The following is a 26,768-nucleotide window of genomic DNA, read 5'->3' on the forward strand; positions in this document are numbered from 1 at the left end:
TGACTCTCAGACCTTCAGTGCATTCAGTCATTGATTTCAAGCTGCTCTCCTGCATGTTAATGCCGTCTGTAAAGGGGATCAGCTGCTTTGCAACAAGGCGGATCTTCGTGCTCTCAGACAATCCCAGTCACCTGTTGTGCAGAGAAGAGCATCAAGAGGAACAGAAAGCTCGGGAACAAACTCAGCAGCCTCAGGTGAAAAGCACAGGTGTGACGTCACGGCAGATTGTCTTTAAATTGTTTCTGTACACGACGCAGCAGGAGGCCCGGTTTAATCTCTCAGCTTAGTTTTGCACGATTTATTGCTTCCCTTAACAACCTCACGATCCCGAGCCGCTGAAGTAGAAACTGTTCTTTCAAAAATAAACTTTTACAGTCCAGTAGGAATATCACTGCCGTCTGCACGTGCTGCACTTCCTGTATAGAAAATATTTCAGTGTTGTATGAATGTTCCAGTTCAAGGCTGAGTACCAGTGCATCGTCCACAGTTAATAACACGTCCGACTCGCTTCTCGCACAGCAGAGAGATGAGATCTTAAAACTTTCAAACATTTTCTGGAATCAGGTGAATTTATTCAACAAAACAGCCGAATGGAGATTTAATTTTTTTTTTTTTAAGGATGACGTCAATGAAAAACACGTGAAACTACCTTGGGAGTCACTGCGTTGGCAAATTATGTTTCCTCGTGTGAAAAGATCAAATTTAAAGACTAAAGATGATGTGAATGACTTTTTTTTGCGGCACTGATCTGCTCTCGAACAGCAGCAACACGTGGAGTTGCATCTCAGCAGTTGCATAATTAATTCACATTTTCTGCTTTGCTTGATAAACCCAGACAAAAAAAAGAAAAAAGAAAAAGAATAATCACGGAGTTGAATCACTGCTCTGCCCAAAAAAAAGGGCTTCATGTTTAGAGCCACGTTTGGTCTCCAAGTCAAAAGTTTTTGGACCTTTCTCATTAGCTTCACACGTCAAATCACACACATGATGAGAAGAAAGAAGGAATCACTACATGAACAAATCAACGAGGTCTGGAGTTACATTCGGCTGGAGAGACAAAAGGTAAAATAAAAAAGTAAGTTATTATCAAATATTGGATTTAATTACGAGTGCAGTCAGGAGGAATCATCTGACACTCATGCAGCACTGCCTCACGGTGAGAGCTCACAGCTCCTTGTGCAAGTTTGTTTTTTTCTGTTTGCCCTGTAAGAATCACATGAAGACAATGTAAACAGCAGGTTTTAAGTTGGAGGGGTCACCAGCTAGCTGTTAAGATGGAAGCGACACACCAGTGAGACTTGAGTGTAATAATCAGGAATGCATAATTACAGGGAATTAAGTTTTTCTTGTTTGGGGAGGCAGCTTCGAACAAAACAAAAAAAGAAGAAGTCCTACTTCTGGCAATTACACCCTGTTAAAGTAGTATTAAGGCCTCGTAGTTAGACTTGCAGAAATGTTACAGAGAACAGATTTCCTTGGAAAACCACTGGCTGTGATCATTTAGTATGATTTTTTTTTTCTGCATAGGGTTCACTGCAAAACTTCCCCGCCCCCCCCGCCCCCATCGAGGAACCGAAAGCCAGCAAGAACGAAAACTTAACGACAGAAGAAAAACAAAAGGACAAAAATCGCTGTTCGCGTGAATTCCCTACAGTCAGAACCTGGTGCAGAGCGCTCAGACGCCATCTGTGTTAGGTAGCTGGTGCATTCGTCCCTTTGTTTGCAGTGAGAAGCCCCCCCCCCCCACCTCCACCTCCACCTCCACCTCCACCTCCACCCCACACACGTGGCTCCGTCACTTAAACATGCTCTGCAGCATGGCCGTGGCGTAGGTGGGTCGAGCCTGTCGGTTCTCGATGGCGCTGCGGAGGTACTGGATCCCGCCGCAGCGCTCCCAGATCTCCTCGAACTGCCGGGGGAGGATCTCTGCTCCCCTCTTCCTCGACAGGCCCGTCTCCTCCAGACTCAGCTCGCACATCTCCATGTCGTCCTTTCCTGGGGGAGGAAATTTACAGTAGCTCAGGTTTACAAGCAGCTGTTGCACTGTGTTTCTTATTAACATGTTTTAAATGAGACAAAATCCTCATTGTTTCTGTTCAATAAATAAAGTGGTGACCTTTCAAAGTTAAAGTCTGGACCATGAGAAACTAGGAATCAACGACGTGATGACGATAACGAGCGCAGTGTTTGTTCTGCAGCTTTAACTAGAAATTAGTAGTTTCAAGTACTTTTGGTCCGTCCCTGCAGGAGACGCCCCGAATCTGAGAGAACACTCAGACAAACCAAAGGATGCTGGGAAATAAACACTTTAACATGTTCACAGCCTAAATGTTGAGACAGATCTCGGTTACGTTTAGCATGGGGCCCCAGGCTGGTAGGGGGCTGCCGAGGGCCGCCAAACTTTACTCCACAGCAATGTCTCAAAAGGTGGCTCCCTCCCCCTGAAACAACCAATGGACAATTTGCAACGACATCTCAGAAGGAAACCTCCCTAAAGGGGCCCCATTAAGAATAAAAACAAGGGGATCGTGATTGGTTGCTGGTTAGCTAACCAGCTAGCCCCAGCCCAAATGGCCCAGCTCGTCACTTTCCGATACCAAGTCACTGCAGCACCTGGTCTGCCCTGAAGAAGTAGCTGCTCAAAGGTCGTATTATAACCTCAACAATGACTGAAGCTCTTGACAAGACTGGTCAGTAAACAGCTGCTAATGCTAACGTTAGCTATGTAGCAATAGCAAAACTTGCAAGGAGCTCCTTTAAATATCTTCATCTCAGAAGTTTGGACTCGGATGTAAAGTTAAATACAAACTGCAGACGACACTTTTCATCCCCTGAACACGTTCAGCCGTGTGTTACATTCAGTGTGTATGACTCACCTGCAGCTGTAGAGCCAATAATGAATTTCCAGCAGCCTGTTAGTCGACTCTTATATGAGGTAGTTTCTCACCCACGTACCACTGCTGCTCCAAAATACCAACTATTTGACTACAGCGTGATCTGTTTCCTGTCTCGGAGCGACGACCACACACATTTCACATCACACAGCGTCACGGTCTCATAGACCCAGAGCTCGCCACCGTCCCTCAGACGGCTGTAATCCTCTAATAACAGCGAGTCCTGAGGTTTGAACTCATCAACACACAGATGTGAGACAGATGTGAAAACAAAACAACTGTTTGTTTTCTTTGTGCTGTGACGTGTCATTTGTTACAATCTGTGATTTTACAGCTTGTTGTGACGCGAACAGTCTTCCCAAACGTGATGACAGGTATCACAAGCTGATGCCAGCAAACAGTCTCCATGGAAACAGTAGAATTTTACTGCTGTAAAATCTCTTTTACTGCTGTAAATTACTTAACTTTTATCCCTTTACTAAGGAAACCTGTGCAACAGCCTTAAGTATCTCCCTCAGCCAAGGAGAAATGAAACCTTAAGTGTTTTGAGAATACTTCCTCCGCCGCTGAAGAAGGTGGAGAGCAACAACACGGGAGACAAATGAAAACTTCACCTCATGCGTTCAAATCCCACCTCACAGTGTAGTTAACGTGAGCACTGGCTCTAATGAGCTCATCTGCATAAACCTGCTTCATTATTAATCCGTCTGAACGGATTCAACACGTCTTTATTGGCGGTAAAACACTCCGGCCGCGTCTCATAATGATGATGTAACTCTGATAAAAACTTCATGTCCTGAGCCCTCGCTGCGCTGCGTGTCAGATAATGTCACGTACACGAGTCGATATGTTCTGCACACGTCACTGTGCTGCTCTGATCAGAGCTGACAGGAGCTCAACTCCACAGTGCTCATGGGAAATTTCACACACCCTGATGGATGATTCAGAGCGTCTTGTTCGTTACAGCCGGCAGCGAAACCACCTGACTGAGATGATGACGATGAATACGCTGCACTGTCACAAAGTCAAACTCCTGAACGTCCATTAAAGCGGTCGATGAAATGTCACTTCTCGTTTCTTTTGTTTCTGTTGATGTCGGAGCCTCCACCTCTCCGTCTCCTCCTCCCTCCACTCTTTCTTCTTCTATGGTCCCCCCCCCCCAAACAGTGACTGTACTGACCTGCCACCAGCAGGATGGGGTGTTTATCTGGATGCAGCTCCATCTGCCTGGCGATCCAGGGCCCGTCGAAGTGAGCGTACCACCAGCCCTTCTTCTTGTTCTGCGGGTCTTTGTACTGGTCGCCCGGTCGGATGAACGGGATGCGGAAGTAGCGCTGCTGCCGGTTCATCGCCACCTCGTACTGCCGGGCCGGTATGGGCGGGGCTGGGTTCTGCTGGGCTGTTCATTGGATGGAAAAACAAAAAGTTAGCGAGATGCATTTTAAGTGATGAGAGCAGCCAATCAGGAGTCAGCGACCATGTTTACATGCAGCCTGGGAACCAGTTACTTTTCATCAGCCTTATTCCTGTTTTTCAACCTGTGCATGAACTTATGAGAGAGTGCAGAGACTGTGAGCAACGCACTGTCTGCACCAGCTCCAGCAGAGGTGCCAGTCTGACGACCTCACACAAGACAAAGGAGAATTTCCCTTCACAGGAAAATCAAAAATATTGGTGTGCTGCTTTTAAGTGATGGAACAAAGTTGGAAATTCCAGTTTTCTCCTCGACAGGAGCAGGTGTCTGTTTCTTTGTCTCTAAAACTCATGCACCTCTACTACAACATCTGGAGACAAGATTAACGAGGGTTTGCGTAGAGTACAGTATTTTGGTCGCTTCATGTCCTTGTGTTTCAGTGTCTGTTATTATGCAACTATATATTAAAAATATTTTTAAAAATGCAATTAAAATACAGTATTTAAGGCTAAAAAGATGCTCAAAAATGAGGTTTGGTGGCTTCTTAAGAGAAAAGAAAAACCACTAAGACGTCGGTGTGTGAAACTGACAAACGTCCACAACCCAAAAACACACCAGCAATTAACAATGCATGTCAGTTCTAGTAAAGTCTATATTTACGGCTCGTTTTAATGAGTTTAAAAAGCTCCTCAATCTACGGTGGCCCTGAGGGGTCAGTGCACTGCAACGAATCGAATAGAAATGGAAACAAAACAGAAGCAAAGGAGAAAAAAACACGTATGCTGCAGATAACAGAAACACAACAATTCAACACTGCAACTGATGATGTTTGAAAATGAGCTAATGTGACTTTAGTTTTTACGTTCTGATATTATTGCATTTAGCATTAGCCTTTTATAACTGACAAGGTTGTTCGTCAGCGTTATGTGTCCTCTGGAAACGAGCTGAGATGTAACTTGGTTCTGTTGTTATGTTGGATTTATGTTTGTGTGTTTCATGTGAATTTCTTCATGTGTCAGTAAAAAGTAAAGAGGCTGACACTCTGAATAGTTCACATTTCCATTTATACCTGAATGTCACAACAAAAATGAAAGTTGTGTCATGTTCAAACATTGCTGACGAGGTGTTCAGTGTCCATCAGTTTGCTGTGGGATTCACAGTGTTTCTGTATCTGCAGCAGTTTTTCTCAATTTGCTTGTTTTCTTAATTAGAAGTACTTTTTTCTTAAGGAACTGTTAAAACGTTTTGTGAGTTTGTATTTTATCTCTTTGGTTTCCTGAAGTTGTGTTGACTTGTCTCAGTCACTGCATCGTGGTGACACCATTAACAAGCTAAAGCGCCTGAGCTGCACGGACTTAAAGGGCGAGTTCATCCAAATCACAACTCATCAGTCACGTCACGTTTCCTCATACGTGGTGCAACGACGGGGCGTCCTGAAACCATCTGGGAATAATGCATGAACGCTTCCACGTCGTAACGGCTTGTTCCCTTCCTCCTGACATGCAGTGAATGCAGCATTAACTCGGCTCGTCTATCCTGCATTATTACTCTTTGATTTCTCCTCCACTGTACTGGAGATGGAGTGAAGCTAAAAACACATAACAGCATCAGTTTACATGCAAAACAGCTGTAACTGCGCTGCATTAACAGAGCCGCAGTAAACCTGAGTTCTACAGTTGTCAGTACACAGGTGAACACACTGGAACAAGGCTCATGCAAAAACAGAATCCCAAACCAGGTTGAAATATGAGCAAACATCCACTCAGTGGGTTCATTTCCTCTCGCAGGTCCCCATTAACTCTCTGCATGTAAACATTCAGGCCCGATCCGCTGTTCTCAGATCAGGTCTGAATAATGAGCCATTCCCTGGTCTCTGGTCTCTGAGTGCAGTCAGCGAGTCCTGCTGTTAGAGCTGGAGGAGGAGGGTCAGCGGGGGGAGGGGGTGGCGGGAGGCGGATCAGCGAGACATGAAGCGTGGCAGATGTTTATGAAGGCGAGCGGCGTCCTCATGAGAAACAACAAACATACAGAATTTGCATCTTTCTACGAAGTGGAGCGTAAGATCAGGATCTACAGAGATCGAGGAAGCTTCTCTACGTGATGAAGCTGAAGCTCGCTGAATCATAAACATTTTCATTTTAACAAGGACTTCATCTTGTCCTCACTTTTATTTAAAGGTCCCATAGTTCAAACTTCTTCTGTGTCTTATTCAAAGTGTTGATCCATAAGAAGATATATTTGTGGTTTTAAGAACCAAAAAACATCTCAGTGTAGCTTTACATCTCCTCTCTCTGGCTTCTCTCTGGAGCTCTAGTAACAACAGGTCGGTGAGCCAATCAGAAGAGAGGAGGCTCTGAGCCTCTCTTCTGATTGGCTGACTGTTTTCTGAGTGATCCAATAAAAATAAAGCAGATTTCAGGTAAAAACACTCAGAGAAACCAAATCCTGGAAGGTTTGGATGGTGGGTCCAGGTGGGCGGGGCTTGGGGACTGCTTTGTTGTGACATCACAAAGTTCCAGAAGTCCTGACGGCTGGTTTTAAGGCTCAGTTTCTGAATACAGGCTGTGTGCATTTCTCTGTGGACTGAGGCTTTGATACTTTCACAGTATTAATATAGAAGCTAGAGCTGATCTATAATCACACTACACATGGACACAGACCTTTACACTGGAGGAGCTTTGAAATCAATTAATTTGAGAAAATAATTCTCACTTTAAGGTTGTTTATTTAAACATGTTGTTGCTTAAAGAACCAACAACCTTCACCTTCCCAAACCAACAACTTTTAGAAAGTAAAAAAAAAAAAAACAAAAAGCAGCAGAAACAGAGAAACTTCATCGCTACTCTGAACTGAACTCCCTGCAGGACGCTCTCAGGTTGTTGGTAACCGCTTGTCGCTCGCTGCTACAGAGTGAGTGAGGTGACTCAGTCAGGGGTCGAGAGATGCATTCAGGTTCCAAGGCTGATGGAAAAACAAGACGTGTTCATGCAGATGAAAGATCGACCAGCAACCAAAAACTGACAGAAGAAGAAAAACCAGCGAGGAAACACACGAAATGTCGAACGCTCCAGTTTGAGTTTGTGTATTTATCCAGACTGTGTCGATACAAGCCTGATGGATAATGTTGTATCAGTCGTATGTTTTACAGGTTAATTCTTCCTCTAAAAGCCCAAATGTATTAAAGAAATCCCACTTTCTTTGGGAACTTTTTGGGAGATTTTGCTTGAAAAACAGCAAATAATTAACTGATAATTAAAACAGTTGCCACATAACTTGTTTCAGCTCGAGTCCCAGGTTTGTCTAAATGAAATAAATAAATCTTTATGAGGCTGAATTCTGAATGAAACATGTATTTTTTTAAATCCAAACACACACAGCTGTAAAGACAGACTGGCAGTCAGCTCTCATGTGGCTCAATGGGCTGCCGTGTACCTAAAATCTTCTTTAAGTCCTGGGTGAATGGACTGACGAGTCTGCTCGCTGCTTCAACACCTTTTACAAGGTTTTCTCCCGCGATCAGCGGCGCGGCGGCCTTCTCCTCCCGTCACGCTCCTGCGAACGTGACGCTGTCATCTGCTGCCAAACACAAGCCAGGCAAACTGCCCTGAAAGCCTTCTGTCCTCCTCTCTCTCTCTCTCTCTCTCGCTCTCTCCTCTCCCTTCCCTGAGAAGTGCTCCGTGTGGGAGTATCAATAACAGCAGCCTTAAGAGCTCGGAGGAATTACCTCGGCTCTTTATCAAACTGTTATAGCTGTCTGTGAGGCGGCGCACAAATGGGCGAGAGCTGGCACCGGTGCACCCGGTCATAAAAAGACGAAACGGCGGCATCATGCCGCAAAATTGTTCAAATAATCTCTTCCACACACGTCTCTATAGAGGTTGCCATGGAAACCCATCCACCCATCCTGAAAAAAAGAGGAACTTCTCCCTCGAACGGAGCAGCGACAAAGCACAGAACCTGATCCCAGTTAAGAGCGGACCTCTATTGGTTTGGGGAGGGGGTTAGTAGGGGGGGGGGGGTAGCTCTGCGGTTAGTGGAGTGACACACTGGAGGACCACTTACATGCTGTTCTCACAGGAGGTGCATGATCTGAAAGTAAACATGCCAGGTTACACGGACAGACACGGCAGGAAGTGATGCAACAGCAGCAACAATGACACGTGAGATGATGTGACACGTGATTCAGACAAGACAATGAAAACAGAAACAGTTACACACACACGATGATCACTGAGCTGAACACGATCAGACTGAAGCTCGTCATCACCGTCCTTCGTTAGTGACGTGTTCATGATACAAGAGTAGAAGAATTAAATCTCATGTTTTTCTGTTTCCTAAATAATCCTGCTTCAGTGCAGCCTGTACAGTTTATTCCCGACACTGTAATTATTTTTAAAAGGTGTAAAAAGTGTGAAAAATGTGGAAGCAAATGTCAGGGAACAATAAAGATGCTCAGTGAACCGTTTAAAGAAGAAGTCTGAGGTTTAAACCTGAGAACCTGACGAGCTCAGCTTCGTTACGTTTGGTCATTTTCAGAAGGAAGGAAGTTTGATTAATGATGGGACGATGACGGACGCTGTAATTACAAAAGTGACGTTCAACACATGAACTTCTATTTAGAAAAGAAGAACCTGCAGGGAGGACGAGTGACGACGATGTGAGGAAAAGCAGACGGGAAATAAGGCGGGAAACTGCATCTAAATAATAACACTTGTTTTCCTGATAGTGTGATTCTCAGTCTACACAACCTACAATTGTCCATAAAACTTCATTTGGATCCATTATTACAGTTTTATTATTATATTGGAGGCTGCTTGTCCAGATTCAGTAGCAGCTGAGTGCATGTGAAGCCTCATCAGACGCTGCACGGAGGTTTCTGAAACTCTCACAGGATTTTACAACTTAAACTAAAACTTAACAAGGTTGTGACTATTTCATCTTCTGTCTTTGAGGTTGTGAGTTAAACGGCAGAAACAACGTGTTCGTGTAAATCCACCAGTTGAACCAGGCTTAACTGTTTTTGGCGGAGCTCCGGTGAATGAGATTTATGAAAACACAACCACAGCTTTCTGATCCGCGTGATCAAACTGATGCTCAAGTTTTAATGAATCTTCAAATTAATTTTCAAATGTCTCGAGACAGAGAGTTCGTCAGCTTTTCCAGACTTTAAATCATGACGGTGTGAAGTTGAATAGAAGCTTAAATCCCCTTGTTGTTGTGAGCGAGGAACTCTGAAGCAAAGCGTCACACCTCAGAACTGAAGAGTGAAGCAGCCGAACAACAAAACATCATTAAAGAAATATTCACATTAACACTGTGGGAGCTCAGAATCCTGCAAGTGAAGAAACCAACACACATTTAAAACACTAGCGCTGTCGTGTCGTGTCGTGTCGTGTCAGTGTGTTTTGTTGTCGTACCGTAGTCAGTGACAGATTTCGGCGCCCTCTGCTCCGTCTCTGTGTTCCTCTTCTTGTTCTTTGACTTCCAGGCGTGGTAGACTTTGAGCCGGCGGTGAAACTCCTCCCTGCAGGCGGCCAGAAGCTCGATGTCTGGAGGCGACACATTCACAAGTTTCATTTAAAATAAATAAATAAAGTAAATGCCAATTTTAATTTGTCTGGGCAGATGAACTTTGAGAACACGGAATATTTCTCTGCAAAATGCTAAAACACGTTCAGTCAGATGTTCCAGTCTGAAACGTCTCAACAGCTACTGGATGGATTTCCATGAAGGTCATGGTTCATGACGACCCCTGATGATCGTCTGAATGACGTTCACACTGATGAACAGACTGATGCAACAACTGAGAGAAGGAGTCGAAACAATCCTCCTGATTTCCCTCCGTTACCGACGTTCAGACCAACAGATGTTCATGTTCCCCTGACGATGAACCATAATAACCTTGATGATTCTGACTTTTCCTCTGGCGCCATCATCAGGTCAAAACTTAAATCTTTTCAACACCTTCGCATCAGACGATGTATTCATCATTTCCCCTCCAAACTTCTGACTTCAATTATCACAAACCGATGCGCGCACACACACACACACACACACACACACACACACACACACACACACACACACTGACAAAAGACATTTCACACAGCTGGGAGCACTAAGATAAAACATCCAGATGATTCAGATAAATGACTTTAGTGGAAAGAAGAAAAAACAAAACAACACACATTCAATTTATCATCCACAGCAGAGGGCTAACAGTGTGCAATGAGATGCTTAATGCACACTAAGTGCTTAGGTAACGTCAACTGAACAAAAATACTTTGGGGGCAGACAAACGGTGAGAGGGAGAGAGAGAAAAAAAAAACTTCCATTTACTGTGCAGAGCTGAAATCACAGCAGAATAATCCAGAACATGGCAGGTGTCAACAACCACTCGTCGCTGTGCTGCTGGACTCTTCTTTTACTCTGCAGCTGCAGATCATCGTGAGCGGCGGACGTGACCACATCAGTATTCGATCTCCTCCTCTGTCTGGGAGGCGAGCTGAGCGGCGTGTTAACAGCTAACCGGGTCATTTGTGTGTGTTTATATTGCGGCTGCCCACAGGCCGCCGCCGCCGCCGCTTCTCCGCACATTAATTTCTGCGGCGCCGGCGGGCGTCGACCCTCCTGTCCTCCACGCTCTCCTGGTGCGTGGATGAGGACGGGTGAGCTCTCAGGTTAAACTCAATATTATGAGAGGAATAAAAAGGAAAGTGGTGGATAGTCTCACATCGGCTTTTTACCTTTAACACTGAGTCATAATCAGCCCGAGGAGGCGGATATTTACATCCACTATCAGACGCTTCCTGTCGTTTCTTCTGTTGTTTCACAGAAGGAAAACTAGAACTAACTGTAAAACAGTTTCACTACAAGTAAAACTCCTGCATTCAAAACATTACTTAAAGGAACAGGTCGACATTTATGCAAATATACTTTGTTGTTTCTGTCCAGATTAAACAAATAAGATATAACGTGTGTTTCTAGCGGTTTCCCTGGTTCCAGTCTTCATGCTAAGCTAAGCTAACCGGTAAAACTGTTCAGAGATGAGTGACATCAAATCTTCTGGTTTAACTCTTAAAAAAAAAAAGACATTTCTTTCAAAAGAGTGAAAGAATTAAAAGTGAAATTACTCATTAAAGGGATAATATAACATTAATCAACTCAACATTAATATACATTTTGCAAATTAACTGAGCGACCTTGGAATAATTACTGTAAAGATGAAGCCTATCTGGCAGCAGGTGTTATTAGTGAGGGTGTTTTGCCAGACTCGGACCACAGTTGCCCCTTGCTTGCTTCCCTTCCCTCCTTTCACAGACTGAATTCAGCCTTTTCTTGCTCGTGTAATTAAACGATCTTCTGAGTTGTGGCTCTGACTGTAATCATCCAAGGTCTCACTTTTTTATTCATCAACATATTAAAATGACATAACAACGATTCTGCCCTGGATGATATCGTCGACTACTTTTTAAATGTCAATGTAAAGGTGAAGTAGTTCGCAGCTGTTCGATATGTAACCATGATGCTACCTGGTATTGTCACATTTTGCAATAAACAGACTCCAGCTGTCGTATCACCACGATGAGTTCTGTTTGAGAGAGTTGTGCTGTGTCCTGCTCGACCAGCAATTCACTCCCACACGGGAGAAGTGCTCATAAAAACGAGGCAGCGTTTACAAAAATAAAAAAGGTAAGTGGTGTGGAAAGTGAGACAGACATTTGAGAGGAGTTAACATTCAGAACAAACAACTTACAGCTGTTCTCAGAGTCCTCACAGGGCTGCTGAAGCAAAGGTCATGGGGTTAAACAACCATCAAAGGGTAGTTCGTCTTCGGGGGAGCATGAATTTGGTCATTAAGTTTTATGGCAGTCTGTCAGATTATGAAACGTCAATATTTACACATTTTAATTCATCCTTCGAGGATCAAGAACAGTAAAAAGTCTGGCCGTTAGTCTTTTCAGAGAATGATGCATAGAGCATCAGTCTCTGGCACTGGCTCATTGAAGCCAACCGATGTATCCTCTGGGGAGTATGATTGTGCTCAAAAGGCTTCATAAGAATCTGTTGTTAAGTTATGAGATCATAGCTGCTCATAGTTGATATTTTGGTGCTAGAGGAAAACTGATGAAGTGATGAAAAAAAATCCTCTGGGGAGCAGGAATCAAAATGTATGTTAATCTGCCTATTAGATTTTAATACTGTGCAATGTGACGAAAATGGAAAGGGTTCATCCTCTCAGGAGCATGAATGTACTCAGTGGAAATTTACTAGAATTTGATATTTCATGTTTACAGCTGGAAATTTTGGTCTGATAGCACCAGTGAAAAGATACTATAGACATTTAGATTCAACCTCTGGGGATTAGGAATATGCATAACAACATTTCATGAGAATTTGCAAATAACTGTTTAAACGTCTTTTGTTTGTTGTTTTGTTTTTACTTATGAAAGAGTTCAGCAAGGGAAAGTTCTGAGGGTTCAAACTCTAGGGAAGATCAGGGGGTTACCAAAATGATACGAATTCATCCTCTGGACACCATGAATACTTTAAACAAATTAAAACCTACGCATCAATTTGAGAGAGATATCTTCTCATGGACTAAAGTGTTTGTTAAGTGGAAGGTTTGACCTGATGGTGGCACTAGAACAAACTGCTGAGATGTTCCTCTGGGGACCATGAGCATCCAAGTCATTGAAAATCACTCTGGACTAAAGTATGAGAAACCTCTTCCTCTGCAGCCACTCTGGACTCCACCGTGTTGGCCAGACGCACATGTGTTTATGTTGTGTGACAAGTGAGACCGTGACACTCACCACATGAGGTATTGATGGCGTCCCGCAGCTCGGCGTACTTCCACTTGCTCAGCTCGTACTTCTTGGCGCCGGCAGCAGCCTTGGAGGCCTGAACCTGTGGACCTCTGACACAGCAAAACAGACAAGAGGGACGCAGGAAGTCAGCATCAAGAGACCCACGGGAGGGAACTGATGGACGCCGGCAGCAGGGGAGAGGGCGGGGTTACTCACTTGGGTCAAAAAGGATTTGCAAGTCATTTAATCAGTTGTAGAGAAGAACCAGGTGGGTGGAGTTTACTGAGAGTAGACGTACGGTGGAGTTTTTATTTGTGAAGATGTGTAATAATAACTAACGTTGCACCAGCTCCCAGTTAAAGTCGTCATAGATTTTCCAATGTTTACTTCTAATTCAGCTCGACGACTCTGACCCTGACACAAACTACACTTCAGCTTTCTATTCAGAGCAAAGAGACGACAGACACAACAGCAGAGTCCTGTTACATTAACTTTGCTTTTATGGTTTGGAGTATTTTCTTAAAAAGGGCTTCTGGGGTTTTTCTAAGCGGAGATGAGTAAGATTAAAATGCTGCACAGCCTCTGTGGCTAAGACTTGTGGTGCAGCTGTTTTATCACTTACACTCAAATATTCTCAAATACAGTGAAACGGCAGAACAGATGACAGGAAGCCCAAAAACTGAGGCTAACTCAAAGGATAACTCTTTCTAATCATCTCTCTCCATTTCTGATCTGAGCATCGTTCCCACCGAGTTAATGTCTGAGATCTGGAAACGGAGTAGAAGAAGAAGTCCGTTATTAGTTTATCCAGGTTATTAAACCTTATGTAGAGGTCGAACTGAAAGTGAGCACATCTGAAATGTTGGTATTAATCCCTCAGTGTAGAAGAAACAGTTTGAACGCGGCGACAGTGAGCACAGAGGGTCGACACTGAAGCGGCCCGCCTGATGGATGTTTACAATTTTCTCTTTCCAGATAAGTTCGACTAACCTGGAGGTTTTGTTTCCAATCTGTCCGACTGCTCGTGTTCCTCGACCGACTGGACCTGTTGTCGTAATGTTCCCGCTTAAAAAGATTAAACCACATCGTCCTCGCCAAAGACAAATTACTATTTGGCGAAGACACTGTTGTCATAACCGACAGAGCAAGAGGCCAGAGCGACGGAAACAAAACTCAAGGAGAGAGAAGTTTTCTTTTAAAATGTTTCGTTTGAAGAAGGATAAACTCTCTGGTATTTCATGGGAAACCAGAAGCGTTTTTGCAGAACATTATGATGTCACAGTGACCTTGACCTTTGACCTTTAAGGATATAAAATGTCATCACGTCATTTAATCCTTAAAGATATTTGAGTTCATTTTGCGTCACAATTAGTGAATGAATTTGCGAGTTATGGCCCGAAAACGTGTTTTGTGAGGTCGCAGTGACCTTGACCTTTGACCTTTTCCCACCTAGATCTAATCAGTTCATCCTCGAGTCCAAGTGAATGTTTGTGCCAGATTTGAAGACGTTCCCTCAGGGTGCGGAAAACATAACCTCCGGATCTGACGGTCGCCGCCGCTGAGGCATGAAAACTAAAGACCAGAGGAAACTTCTTGACCCAGTGATTTTAAAGTCGTGTCTCTGTGTTTCCAGATCTCAGCCATTGACTTGGTAATGAAACAAAACAGGACGAGGCTGCAGCCAGAAAACATCTGGACATCTGTGACGACCATCACTGTTACAGGGTAAAACAACAAGACTTGACCTCTCTGTGTTAAACAGCAGTTCAGACACTACCTGGATCATCCGTCACAGTAAACTCCGCCCACCTGTGAGTCATCAGAGCAACAGGAACAAGAATCACAGACATTATCCGACAGGTTTGAGTAGCACTGGTTTGTTGCAGATGTTAGGGTGAGGAGAGTCGGGGGTGTGTTGAGATTAGTGGCATCACTGTTAGAGGGAGAGAGAGAGAAGGTTTCTACAGTCGATCTACAGAGCGCTGGAGAACCACGCCATTCAGACACATGCTGCTTCAGTCGCCAGGAAGTCAAAGAGCAGCGACCGCCGTGGACCGGCAGCTCGCTCTGTTAAATTAAAAACGACACGTTGACAGTGTAAAGCGTGCGGCTCCTCTCCAGCTGTGGGCCGTGCTGTTGGCTCGCTGCTGACAGGCCTGATTAATCCGCGGCCGGGATTTGCCCCTTTTTAGCACACCGGGGAGCTGGAGGCGGGACCCTGCTGCCTCTCTAATCCTATCGGGTGGCTCTGCGTCTCACGATTAGCCGGAGCTGGCCTCGGACCCGTGTTCCCAGAAGCCACACGGTGGCTTTGGCGGCGAGCTAAACTAAGCCGAGCGCCGCAGTCACCTTCTGCTCCCGCTTCCTGTCGCAGTGTGTTTGTCGCGGCCTGAGCCAATTAGCCGCAGACGGACGAGCAGAGGGAGCAGCAGAGGCTGGCATCGCGTCAACTGACATCACTCCACTCACTTAGCGTCCACGCTAAGAAGAAGCGGAAAATACCGTTTGGTAATCTGATGAGAAAGTGCTCAGTCACTCTCACAGGTGTCGTGTGAGTGTGACATCAACACGACTGGGAACAAATGATCCGGTTTCTCTTCGCCACCACAGGAGACGCAGGATTTCTGATTAAATTACCCGATGAGCTCCAACAAGAACATGACAAACACTGAAACATTAAATCTTCCTTGTTGAAAATCACAGATTTGATCTTTAAATCATTAAAATCACAGACGGTTGGAAACAAAACCAAGAGGAGGATTTTAAATGTGATTGTGTTTTTGTTTTTTTGAGGGAATTAACCCTTTAATCAAGATCAAGATTCATCGATCAACCAAATCAACTGAACTCTGTAAGAGGATTTCTGCATCACATCCTTCTGTGTCTTATCAATAATTCTGTCAATCACAAGATCAAGCGATTGATTGTGTGGAGACGTTTACGAACGACTTCTACCCACCGAGCCAGAAGTTCAGTCATTTCCTTCGCCATTTCTTCCCTAAAGGACGAAGCGCCGGCGTAAAGAAGACAGTTACTTTATAATCATATTTACAAAATACTGAAATATTCAAAGCAGAAGGAAAAGAGAGGAAGAGGAGAAAGAGAGGAAGAGGAGAAAGAGAGAAAGAGGAGAAAGAGAGGAAGAGATGAAGAGGAGAAAGAGAGGAAGGAGAAAGAGAGGAAGAGGAGAAAGAGAGGAAGAGGAGAAAGAGAGGAAGAGGAGAAAGAGAGAAAGAGGAGAAAGAGAGGAAGAGATGAAGAGGAGAAAGAGAGGAAGGAGAAAGAGAGGAAGAGGAGAAAGAGAGGAAGAGGAGAAAGAGAGGAAGAGGAGAAAGAGAGGAAGAGGAGAAAGAGAGGAAGAGGAGAAAGAGAGGAAGAGGAGAAAGAGAGGAAGAGGAGAAAGAGAGGAAGAGAAGAAAGAGAGGAAGAGGAGAAAGAGAGGAAGAGGAGAAAGAGAGGAAGAGGAGAAAGAGAGGAAGAGGAGAAAGAGAGGAAGAGGAGAAAGAGAGGAAGAGGAGAAAGAGAGGAAGAGGAGAAAGAGAGGAAGAGGAGAAAGATGAAGAGGAGAAAGATGAAGAGGAGAAAGAGAGGAAGAACTGTGTGAATGTGTGGCCTTTAGTTTCAGTGGGCTTGTTCTTCTTCTTTACTTCTCTTTACTTCTTCTTCTCTGTACTTATTGCTGACTGTTGTGTTTAAGTGCTGCTTGTTGTTCTGAGACTCATCAGATGTGTGTTGGTACTAAAGTCAAAGAAAACTGGTTTTGTTCCTGAGGATGTTTCGTCGTGTTTTACTCAGTTTTCAGGAAGTGAAAACGCTGCGCTGACGTCTGCCAGAGAAGAAGAGGACTGTGGAAGCACCCGGAGCATGAAGAGCTGCCACGCTCCACTTTAACATCCTCCGAGAGCGTAACAGTGTAATGTGGCCACTACAGCAGCTGAGTCATGACTGTCAGAGTGACTCTGTGTGTGGGTCGCTGCGGGCTGAGTGGGAGGCCGACGCCCACGAGCCGCAGCGAGCGACGACGCCAGCGAGCGCGCAGGCCGCTGTAACGCTTCAAGGAAGCGACTGTGACTCTTCGACCTCTCGCTCGCCGAGTAAAAAACATCTGGCGCAGCTCATTTATGCAGCTTCTCTAAAATGTACCGAGCCCCGTGAATCTGCATCTAACACACACACACACACACACACAGTGCTGAAGGGGTTTTGGTGTGAATGAGGAAACCTACATGGTCAGGCCCTGGAGATTTGAGGATCCAGCAGCGCTGTAAACAGAGGATTATAGGATTATAAGACGGAGCGGCACTGCACAATATAACAAACCAATCAAGAGGAGGAGAGGTGATTCCTTCCCCCGGAGACTTATTGAGAAGCGATTCACCCTCCAAACTCTGATCAGAGGACGAGGCCCGAGTTTATCAAACTGCTGAAAAAGGGAAAACTAAAAAAATCTTTAAAAAAGTCCTTTACTACAGCGCACAGGTGAGCGTGCACCTTTTCCATCATGGTTTGTGTTGGTCAAATGAAAAGTATCTGATGCAACATACATGTATAATTCCAGAGTGTCCAGAGCTTCACTTCTTTCCTTTCTAGTTTCTGTCCGTTTCTCTGTTTTACTTCTTCTACCAGCAGCAGAATGAACACGATGTTTTACTGTTTGATGACGAACTAAACCACAGAAACAAGTGGAGAAGAGACAGTTCATGTCAGTTAATCAGCAGAATCAGCTGTTTTTAACGTCTATAAATGTTGTTGCCTCGGTAACTTTTCAACTGCTTTGTTTTTTTATAGTTATTTACTGAACATTTTGTTTTTAAACTTGTAACTTTTTGAGTGTTTCTAGTTGTACAGGGTTTTTCTTTCTTGTGTCTCTGCAGCTACAGGATAATTACAGATGTTCTGAACTGAATCTACAGTTTGCTAACATTAGCCACCGTGAGCTACTGGTCAGAGCAGACCAGGCGAGGCCGTAGCAGCAGAACCTGAGTGAAGTTATTGATTAAACTGTTCATTAGAAAGAGGAAGAGTGTGTGTTTATGTCTCTCTTCACAGACCGAACAGTTATCAACCGATGCAGGTCGAGTCTCGTGCCTTTAAATTCTCCTTTTAAAGGTTCGTCCTACACGTTGATGGAAGTGAGTCACGTGACGCGTGATTCTCAGAGGTTTGATAAACACAGGCCCAGATCACGTTTCCTCTTGTGACGATCAGGTTGGTGCAACAGCTAAAACTGGTGCTCATTACTTTTGAAAAATCTAGACAATAAAAGTCAGATTTCAAAATAAAAGTAAAATAATAATAATAATAATAATAACAGTGCTTTCTATTAAAATAGTGAGTCTGTTAGTTGAAATCAGGATCCCATAGTAACAGAACAGGATATGTGCTCAGCTGGCAGATTGTTACAGCATGCAGGGGGGGGGCCGGGGGGGGGGGGGGGGTTACGGTTTGAAAGGTCAGAGGCAGGGGGGACTGGGGATTAAATTAAAGGGATAAATCGCCGGGTCTTACGCTGCTCTCTCTGGGGACGATGGAACTGAGGAGCCGTTGCTGGGAGGAAGAAAAAAAAAAAAAGAAGAGGAAGAAGAAGAAAACAAAGAAGAAGAAAAATGGTTAAACACTGGACGGCCTGGAGACGGTGGGTTTCTCCAGCTGAACGCGCTCAGAGCTTCCACCCTGCGAGACGCTGGTTCGGAGGAGACGTCAGACAGACACTCTCTCTCTCTTTACAACATTCAAAGTTTGAAACAGGAAATGTGAATGTGACAGACTGTGGTGAACTAACAACACTTTGCAAAGTCTGAGTGACGCATCGTATCAGCTGCTTTTGAATCATCCCTTTAGATTTCATGGTGACAAACTGAAACATGACGGACAAACATCATGTGAGCGCAGCGACACGGAGGATCATCCCCCGTGTGTTTTAATCACTGTGTGATATCTGTTTGAAAGTTGAAAGTTCAGGCTGGAGGTTTGTTTCCAAGCTGTTTCACTGTCTTCTGTTGGTCGGACTCTGTCTCATCAAATAAAAGCTTTATATGCTCCAAAAAAATATCTTAAAACAAAAAGATTGTGTCACTTTAACAGTTTTTAGAGATAAAACCCGAGAAAAGAGAGAAAAACATCATTTTGTGAAGCAGAAATCTGGTTTCTCGTCCTTTCATGTTAATAATGTGTCTTTCCTGCGACCAAGCACTTTGTTTTTTTGGTTGGGCAGAAACAATTTCTCAGGACAGTAATTTTATTGGCTGATGGCTTTCACCAAAGTTAATAGTGTTTCTTCCCTTTTCAAACTCATTCTGTGCTTCAGTGTCTCCAGACCTCCATTAGCTTCAAGTGACAGAGGTCTGTCTCTCCCCGTCTTCCTGCTCGTTCCTGCATCCTCCGTGTTTCAGTTTCACAACGTGGACAAGAAAAGTGGAAACAAACAGAGAAGTGTTGTGGCACTAACAGGGTCAGGTGTGTCGTTACCTGCGCAGCCCCGCGTCGATCTGCACCTCCTCCGGGATGAGCTCCGCCTCGCTCTGGGCGATCCTCAGCGCCAGCTCCCTGTCCCTCCTCTCCTGCTCCAGGACGGTCTGCCGAGACGCCTCCTCCTCCCGCTCCGCCTGCAGCTGCAGCTCCATCTCCATCTGAGCGTGCACACACACACACACACACACACACACACACACACACACACACACACACACACACAATTTACATTTACATTTAAAATCCCTCCGTTGCTCACCTGGACTGTCGGTGCTGCAGTAAACATTTGTTCATGTGTTGAAGTCAGTCTCCGGCTCCTCAGAGTGGTCGACCATCTGCAACTTTAAAGCTGCCAGATCCAGTAAACTGTGGATCTAATGCTACATTCACTTGAGAGGCCTCAGTGTGGGAAATCAGAAACTTTTCATTTTCAAATACATTTGACGATTTCGCCAGAAACTGAAATCCACTGGAAACTTAAAGTCATTCAACCTTCAGTGAATTTCACCGGAAACAAAGACAACACACCCTCTTACACGCAGACACACACACACACACACACACACACACACACACACACACACACACACACACACACACACACACACACACGACCCAGTAACTTGTTTGTATTCAGCAGATGCAGAAACCTCCTGATTGATGCATTAACACACAGACGCCCTTCAACCTTCCTACAAACAGAGCAGGTCAGGAGGAAACTTCATCTGCTCCGTCCCGCTCATTAAAGAAAGGACGAGGGGCAGCGAGCGGAGGGGGAGGGGCTAAAGTGGGTGATTAATGCTCCTGTTTCCACCTTTCCTCAGGAGACGCTTTCATAAGTCAAACGGCTCCTTGACCGAGTCAGGAAGGACAGAAGTGACTGTTTCATTCATCAGCTGAAGTTCAGCTTCAGTTTGTTTTAGATCCAGTTAATAATGTTTGTTAAACGACGACCTGATTTTCTTTAATGATTTTTTTCCTTCTCTTTCAAGAATCCATTTATAATAGAAAATATAATAGAATAATACATTTAATAAAAATATATTATAATAAAAAAATCTAAATAACAAAAGACCAAAAATATATAATATATATAAAAATATAAATTTGATATATTGTTATTATATGTATTTTTATGTATAATATAATATAATATAATAATTTTACAAATTACATATAATCCACTTTAGAAGTAGCAACGATTTAGTTGCAAAGACAAATCTTATACAAATTTTATATATCTGAAAAATGCTACATGAGACACACATACATGTATATATTTTTCATTAGTTCGTTTATTCTTTTTTAAAGTATTACATAATTTTAATATTGTGATATTAAAACTTATTTATTCTTTATTAAAATGACATGTAAAGAAAAAAACAGTTGCATCAGAAATAGTTTTTTTAACGGAAGACTGTGACGTTCAGACTTTCAGACATAAAGTCACAGATTATAGAAAAACCTTTCACCAGTGAGTCTGTGATGCTCTCTGAGTCAAACAGATGCAGTGTTTTGGAAACTTGGTCTATAGTAAAAAAAGGTTAGAGTGACTCTGTGACTTTTCTCTCCATCTGCTGAAGATCTGGACTTCGTTTTGTTTCGGACTTCGTGAGCAGATGAGAGTTTTTCTCCGTCTTTTCACATCAAGAGGAAAAACTGGTGAGCTCCTTGTAATTAATTAAGCAGCTGCTTAATTAAGCAGTTTACTTTCTGTTTCAGGCTTCGTTTTATCAGGAGCGAGAGGTTTAAAGATTGTATTAAGCCATCTGATCATGGCCGTGTTTTTAATGGAAATTCCAGGGATAAGTTGAGATTTCTTTGAGCTGCTACTTTCTGATGGATCATTGTGATTGTGTTCAGGTGTTTTTCATCAGCCCAGGAACGATTTCCTTGACTGTAAATAAAACAAACACGGAGGTTTCATCCCCCGCTGAGCGTCTGATCACAGACAAGTCAGTGAGTCATACAGGCTACAGTCTCAGAGGGCGACTGCAGCCTGAGATCCGCAGGTAAACAGAATCTGCAAATCACGTTTTTAAAGCAGCTTCCTGGACTCATGGATCCGGACTAGTTTGGGGACAAACGACATGTCACTTCCAAACGCTTGACATCATATGATTGGATCATAACTACGACTCTCTGGATAAAGAGTGCGACTGTCATCACTTCCTCTCCTCGAAGCCTGAGCCCCGCTCGACTCAGCAGAGAGAGACATGAATATTTAGAGGAGAGTGAACGTGCTGAGAAGACCAACAGCTCTGAGCCGATGGAAGCGCAGGGGATTGATTTGTGGGTAACCCAGCCTGGGGCTCCGGGCCCCGGGCCTGGGGCCAGCGGCTTTGATCTGTTCAGCCTCCGATCGCTGCTAAAAATCTGCACTTGATCCGGACCCGGGTCGATGCTCCGGGGGAACCAGAGGAACCAGCCGCAGCAGAAACAACCGAGCCGGACGGAGACGCGCTGGATGAAACGTAAGAACTCCGTGACCCGTAAAAACCTGCTATCTCGTCAACACGAAGAAGAAACGTGTTGGCGTTTGTAAAATGGCCTGAATCTGTGTGTACGTGTAGATTTCCACACACAAGCCTCAAGCACTTTGCATCATGACACATGTGAAGACACAACCACGAAGCCACGAGCGTGCACCAGCACAGCTGTGTGTGCATGTCCCTTCAGAGAGTACGGAAGCCCTGAGGGGCAAGTGAATTGTTTTTTGGGTTTTTTTGCTGGGGCCATTTTTTAGTTAAAAATATTTTTTTTATTTATTCCCAGAAAAAAAATGACTTTCCTCTCAGAGGTTGTTTTTACAGATGAAAAAAAAAATAATAATAAATTTTTAAAAAATATTAAATTTTTAAAAAATATTTTTCCGCTTTCCTCTCGGGATTGTTTGAAAAAACAAATAAACAAACAAACAAAAAAAACGTTAAAGATTTTCCTGGCAAAGGTTGCGTGCGAACCTAAAGTTCCCTGGAAACTATGAAGTCATCATCACAGGAAATGTCTTCACTCTGAAGGAGTCACACTTAAACCGGTCCTCACAAAGACAGCAGTGAGCAGACTCTCTCTCAGACACAGTGACAGAGCGAGCCATTAGAGAGTGTGATGGAGAGAGATAAAGTGCGGCCATGTTGCTGCCAGAACAGATAGAAAATGGATTAGAGAAAAGCAGAGCTGCGCAGGAGGGATTTCAGGGCTTCGACTCGCTCGTCCCGCAAAGACAGATCTGCGAGGACGAGGACACAAACACAGGGACACACATCACCCACAGTCCGAACGCTGAGGCTTTACAGTCTGTGTTTAAACTGCAGGAACCTGCAGCTCATGAATCTGACGTGTAAAGGTTCGACTCTTCTTAAAAGTTTTGTGGTGCAGGGAAACGATCACATGTTCCAGCAGGAACCAAACTCTTTCCTTCAGCTTCGCTTGTTTTATTATTTTCCTTCATTTAGATTAAATTACTGATCTTCGTCTGCGGCCGTCATGGATCTGTGCAGGAGGGTTTTCAGCTCAGGTGCTTGTTTCAAATTGTGTCGAGTCAGAAAACGATGACAGCAGAACATTTCATTACGCCGTGGAATCACTGATTAGAAAAACTCCCCTTTAAGCAAATAGAGCTGAAGTCTTATCAAACCTTCTCTTATCACACTTAATATTTACACACTATTATATTTTTTTTTTCCTCCATACTGCAGTTCCACTACTGCGACTTCTGCCGACTCTACGTCTGGACGAGGACGCCAGTTTTCTTTCTGATAAAGTTTCGCTGTCTGGTACAAAACTCACTCATTTGTCATTTCAAATAAATAAAATTGATCAAACTTTTCGAACTGTGAAGCTGCTCTTTAAGGTTTAGAGAAAGATGGCGTTTGTGGTTTCAAACTGTCGGCCTCCTTCACACAGACGATTTCTTTCCTCCCAAAACTCCAATTTAATTTTGCAAACAACAGCAACCGAACTCCTGCTTGTTGTTAAAATCACCTACATACAACAACATTTTCAAGCTTTGAATAAACCGGTCTGTATTTCTCAGCTCGATGTTGACCACACCCACCTGAATCCTCCTCTCCTCCTCCTCCCGCCTCTTCCTCTCCTCCTCTTCCTGCTTCCTCTTCAGCTCCATCTCGGATTTCCTGACGGGAGGGGGGAAGAAGAAAGAAAGGGATGATGAAAGATGTGCCAGAGAGAGTAAAGAAGGAAAGATAAAAGACAGTAGACAAATGAGACAGAGAGGAAGAGACGTGGAGACATTAAGAGGAAGAGATAAAGGAACAGATGGAGTGTGAGACAAGGAAAAGAGGAAATGGAGACGGAGCAGTGAAGGAGAATAAATAAAAAAGACAACAGACAAAGACAGAAGAGAAACAGAAGATAAGGACAGAAAAGAGGAAGAGGCAGAATATATCACTTCATCCCGACGTCTTTCCTCTCACAGGAAAAGTGACGACTCACCGTTTCTTTACGAAGGTGTTTCTTAAATACATTTACAATTCTGAGGCGTAACAACTTGTAATTATTATTTGTGTGTTATTTTTTTACAGCGTCGAATGACAAATTAAGTCAAGCTGAAACTTCAGACGTTAAAAATAGAAACCGAAAGTTTTAAACGTTGGTACTTGTTCCTGAACGCCTCAGAGTTTCAACACGCTCCTTTTAGAGATTCACACCTGCTCTGGTAGCTTTGCATGCTGGGAAATCAGAGGCAGTTTTAATGGGAAAAGAGACGAAGCTCATCTCAGAACAGCCCCGGGTGGGAACCAGAGGAGGGTCGACACATACGACGACTGAAACCACAGATTCATGAACGGACCGTCGTCATCGTTAGATGTTAAACAGCTGTCACTGATAACATTCACGTGAAAGCTCGTTAAAAATGCAGCTGCATCATGTGACTGAAAAGCGACAGACGATTAATCAGTTTTCAGAACAGTTGCAGATTAATTTTCTGTCAAAACACTAAATGATTAATTAATCATCTCACTGTCTGAGCTCCACTTGGATGAAATAGTAGGAATTTGTTTCCAAACCCGACACTGAAAGTGTTTGTGTTTCATTTGCTCTTAAACTGTTATTTACTTTCTCGCTCTGTTGTTTTGTTTTTTGTCGGATCGCTAGAGCTTCAACATCTGCTCCACTTCACCCCGGCCGCTTGTCTCTCTGGTCATCGAGGAATTGAAGGTTATTCTGCCGCTGCAAACGGCTCTAAATAGAAACATCAGCCAAAAGCCTAAAAGAAAGAAGCAGCAGCAGGTTGTGAGGAGGCGCCTGCTGGGAGACATTTCCATCAGCGGGCAGGTTTTAGCACGTCCCTATAAATAATGTTTGGACTGAAGCTGCACTGGATCTGTTGAAAAGGGAAAATCCTATATCACAGGGTCAGTGGCTTTATGGAGTTCCTCTGATGCGGCCGACACTCTTCTGCTCTCACGACCTTCAGTCTGCGACCTCCAGGTGAATCCTGGGAGTTCATAACTCGCCGGAGGAGGAGCGGGAAGGGAAAGGGAAAGTGGGCCATAAAATGTGGGGCTGTCGTCTCTAATGTCTTATATTAGCGGGTAGTGGTTTGTGACGAACACAATGGCCCCATCAGTCCTCATGGCCCCCCCCCCCCATAACGCTGAGCGAGGGGAGGGCTGTGGGGGTCAAACCTGACAGAAGAATGTGTCTGCCGCAATCTGGGGAGGAAATGAAATTTTCTGCGTGATCGTGTGCAGCGTCTGATAGATTGAAAACCTCACCGGGATCTCACACGGTGTCGTTTAGGAAACAGGCGGCGAGAGAGAAACAGGCTGCTGCACTGAACGACACATTAAGCGGCTCCGAGACATTTTAGTTCGTTAAAGTATTTCCCAGCATGCATTGTATTTGCTGTGTTAGCTGATGGAGGGTTGTTGTGTGTTTCAGACGAGTCACGTGATCTTTCTCTCTCCTTAAAAACTGAACACAAACCATGAGGCAGACTCTACTGAAACCTGCAATCAATCACAGGTGTACTCCAGGGTGTGGTCAGTACACGATGACATCACTGTTGGGCGTGGCTACAGACGATACAGAGCACACGTCTGACCACACCCATCAGAGATCCTGGGTGTGAACAGAAGTGACAAAGACAGTCGACAGCGAAATACGCCTTTACCACAGACTGTTAATAAAGATGGACGAACCCCTGTGGCTCAGAGTGAGCTGCTCCACCGTCGCCATCTTGGCAGTGTCTGACTTGAAATGAAGGGGAGGACCTTGTACAAGCTCACTGGGTTTCCTTCCTCTCCAACACAGTGTATATATCCTAAAGTAATCTAACTGTCAGCCTTCTGTGTGAAACTGTGGAGGAGTGGAAACTGCAGGAAGATTTGTGAGCATCAACCGACTCCAGATTTAAATTAGTTAATAAAAAATGTTTGACATCGCTGAGCCAGAGTTTGAACGTGGCGTCGCCTGGACACGGACGATGTTTGTCAAACTGTTTAATCAGAACTCGGAGGCGCTCGCTACCGTTCTCCTGTACTGACGGACACTGGGGGAGCTGGAGCTGCGCTGGGTGTAAATCGCCGCGGACAACTGAGGAGAGCTAAGTACAGAAAAGCAACAACTCAGCCTGATAACACTTTATAGCTTCTATAAAAATAAATCCTTTTCAAGTGGCAATCTCATTATGTAAATCCCTGTTGGGCACCTTTAAAAAAAAATGTCCACCGCAGCCTGAGGAGAGGTCAGGAAAACGTAAACTTGGACAAGTGCCTGGTTACGTACGTGAAAGCAAAAACAACACTTACAGTCGCCTGTCCTCCTCCTCCTGCTTGCGGCGCTGCTCCTCCTCCTCCCTCCTCTTCCTCTCCCTGTCCATCTCCTCCTGGATGCGTCGCAGCCGCTCCCTCTCCTCCTCCTCCTTCTTCTTGTTCTGCATGGCCGTGAGCAGCTGCTCCGACCGGGTCACCAGGGCCTGGTACTCGTGGTCGATGTCGATCCGGGTCATGATGGTGCTCTGACAGAAAACAACAGACAGAATCTACTGAGAACGATGTTTTCAGGAGCGCAGCAGGAAACCAGCAGATTAATCAATAATGAAAATGATCATCAGACGACGTCCTAATCTGGACGTGGTTTACTTTAATTGTTTTTCATGGTTTGGCTGCAGCGTCTTGTTTCCTGCTGCTCGGCAACATATTTCAGACAACA

At 44.3% G+C, this 26,768-nt stretch overlaps 1 protein-coding gene across 1 annotated transcript in view; it reads right to left on the reverse strand.

Annotated features, from left to right (window-relative positions):
* Window positions 1–1,792: 1,792 nt before the first annotated feature.
* LOC111240293 (unconventional myosin-VI-like) overlaps window positions 1,793–26,768 on the reverse strand; it is a 108,797-nt gene continuing 83,821 nt past the window's right edge. Inside the window, exons 26-36 of the mRNA XM_022770248.1 lie at window positions 26,366–26,574; window positions 23,647–23,725; window positions 19,587–19,747; window positions 18,627–18,665; window positions 17,345–17,380; window positions 16,078–16,116; window positions 13,125–13,228; window positions 9,726–9,857; window positions 8,371–8,397; window positions 4,075–4,293; window positions 1,793–1,995 (exon numbers count right to left, since the gene is read on the reverse strand). Of these exons, the coding sequence (XP_022625969.1) occupies window positions 1,796–1,995; window positions 4,075–4,293; window positions 8,371–8,397; window positions 9,726–9,857; window positions 13,125–13,228; window positions 16,078–16,116; window positions 17,345–17,380; window positions 18,627–18,665; window positions 19,587–19,747; window positions 23,647–23,725; window positions 26,366–26,574 (1,245 nt within the window). The 3' untranslated portion in view covers window positions 1,793–1,795. The remainder of the gene's footprint in view (window positions 1,996–4,074; window positions 4,294–8,370; window positions 8,398–9,725; window positions 9,858–13,124; window positions 13,229–16,077; window positions 16,117–17,344; window positions 17,381–18,626; window positions 18,666–19,586; window positions 19,748–23,646; window positions 23,726–26,365; window positions 26,575–26,768) is intronic.

This window comes from Seriola dumerili, unplaced genomic scaffold (assembly GCF_002260705.1).
Source record: "Seriola dumerili isolate Sdu_G_001 unplaced genomic scaffold, Sdu_1.0 BDQW01000025.1, whole genome shotgun sequence".
Taxonomy (NCBI): domain Eukaryota; kingdom Metazoa; phylum Chordata; class Actinopteri; order Carangiformes; family Carangidae; genus Seriola; species Seriola dumerili.